The sequence below is a fragment of the Lipotes vexillifer genome, unplaced genomic scaffold, assembly GCF_000442215.2.
Source record: "Lipotes vexillifer unplaced genomic scaffold, Lipotes_vexillifer_v1.1 scaffold1105, whole genome shotgun sequence".
Taxonomy (NCBI): Eukaryota; Metazoa; Chordata; class Mammalia; order Artiodactyla; family Lipotidae; genus Lipotes; species Lipotes vexillifer.
In genome coordinates, this window is record NW_006779955.1 from 1968145 (window position 1) to 1970381 (window position 2237).

Here is a 2237-nt window from a genome sequence, read left to right on the forward strand (position 1 = left end):
GGCGCAGTGGTTGAGAGTCCGCCTGCCAATGCAGGGCACACGGGTTCGTGCCCCGGTCCGGGCAGATCCCACATGCCGCGGAGCGGCTGGGCCTGTGAGCCATGGCCGCTGAGCCTGCACGTCTGGAGCGTGTGCTCCGCAACGGGAGAGGCCACAACAGTGAGAGGCCCGCGTACCGCAAAAAAAAACAAAAAAAAAAAAACAAAAAACAAAACTAATGGTAAAAAAGAAAAAAACCTGTCCCTAACAGCCCCAAACAAAGGAAATCCAGGAAAAAGCACCTGCACCAGAAATGCAAAGACACCTTCCGCCTATCAACCCCACCTCACCTGGGCTCCCTGTTCTTTCGCACCAGACTGACAAAGGTGTCGATCTCCGCCGCAGTGATGTGTTTTTCCAGGAGTTTCCGATTATTGTGGAGCAGGGCAGTGATGGTGTCTTCAGCCAGCACATCATAGCCAATCTGCTTCTGCATGAAGCCAAACTGCTTGGCTATGTACTCCTTCGAAGGAAGGAAAGAGAGGTGAGTGGGGAGGACTGGAGACAATGGGATGAGGCTGGAAGTAAGGGAGGGGGCAGCAGCCCCTGAGGAGCATCACCGCCCATGAGGGAAATCACAGGGGAGCATCTTTCCACAACTTTCTAATTCAGGGCGACAGCTGCAAACTCCCTCGCATCCTTTATTTTTACTAAACCTGCCACACAGATGTAATTAAGTAAAATATCCTGTACTTACAGATAGGCATTTTTATTAAGTCCACTGTATAAATTTTAATGTAGTGACTTATTTTTCAAAAGGTCAAAAGTTGTTTTTCAGCTCTGATTTTATTACTAATTCAAGAGGATTTAACTGTGCCTCACTGCTCTGTGTTGCTGAATAAACACAGTCAAGCCCACCTGGATATTTAGAACAATGCTACCCCATGGCGTTTTCCTTATCTGGGGTGAAAATACATTTTTAAAGTCAGTGGGTAGCAGAAACAAGTTAGGAATACGTAAGCCAGTGAATGATATTCGTAGAACATATGAAAACACCTCTGGCTTCTTTTTGGGGAGCAGACATGACATTCCATAGAAATATTTAAGAACTCCAGGAAGCCTCTTATGAATATTTGTTTGCTGCTATTCAAAGACGTTTTTCCTGCCCAAAACAGACTATCTGCTTGCTCAAAGTTCAAACGGCCCTTGAAACTTGGTATAATTTTTTTTCATTAACTCCAAAATTCTAAAAGTGACTCAGGATGAACATAGCGGACATGGGCCACCTTTCAGCCCTCACTCAATAAGGATGCATGTTTGGGAATGCATCGGCCCCCAGGGATATACTGCTGCCAGCTGGCAAAGGGTCCATAAGCAACCAAGCAAAGATATCCAGAGTTGAAGCAAGAGGGACTGGTTTAGTCCCCTCATGTACAAGCAAAATGTCCTGGCACACACTACAGACTCTGATGTATCCTCATTGAAGGGAATAAAATCACTTTGGCCCTAGTATGGTATGAGTATGGTATTCATGCACCAGAGGGAGATTTATAGCAACCATAAGACTAACAAACATAGCATCACGGGTCTGTGATGTTTTATATTTAAACAGTAGCAAAGGCAAAGTGAAAGGTTTAGAAATACTAGCTGACAAAGTTACATCTAACATTTTAGAGCACTGTTTAGGATCAACACTATGTTAATGATGACACAAAAAACTTTAACTACAGAGAACAGTTTAAATTGAAAGGCCAGATGTAGGCGCATTCAAAGCTTAAAAACAAAACCTTTTGTAACACAAGGCAGGGATTGGAGTTCCGGTTACAATAAACATCGCTCTGTGCACCTACAGCAGTTTATGGAGCGCACGGTCTCTCAACCTCAGCACTACCTACTGACTTCTTGGGCCGCAAAATTCTTTGTTGCAGGGGGCTGTGCTGTGCGTGGCTGGATGTTAACGGCATCCGTGGCCTCTGCCCCCTAGATGCCAGTAGCATCCCCAACTCCTGACACTCAATAGGGTCTCCAGACATTTCCATATGTCCCCTGGGGGAAAAATTACTCCCAGTTAAGAACTACTGATACAGTGTTTCCTCAGAATCTCCAATTGTTAGGAACCCTCACAGAGGTTAAAACACCTAATTCACGGAAAGAATATATTGGTTGTGTGTGTGTTTACCGTCATCACACAGTTGATGACTTAGAACATCATAAAACATAAGCCAGAACCAAAACAAAGAGAAAGTTACCAGCAGGAA

The 2237-nt window shown here is 44.7% G+C and overlaps 1 protein-coding gene across 3 annotated transcripts in view; it reads right to left on the bottom strand.

Moving 5' to 3' along the window:
- Positions 1–2237, bottom strand: part of ITPR1 (inositol 1,4,5-trisphosphate receptor type 1) — a 303138-nt gene that overhangs the window by 162655 nt on the left and 138246 nt on the right. For all 3 annotated transcript variants that reach the window (XM_007453070.1, XM_007453068.1, XM_007453069.1), the window contains one exon: positions 330–502. In XM_007453070.1, the coding sequence (XP_007453132.1) occupies positions 330–502 (173 nt within the window). The remainder of the gene's footprint in view (positions 1–329; positions 503–2237) is intronic.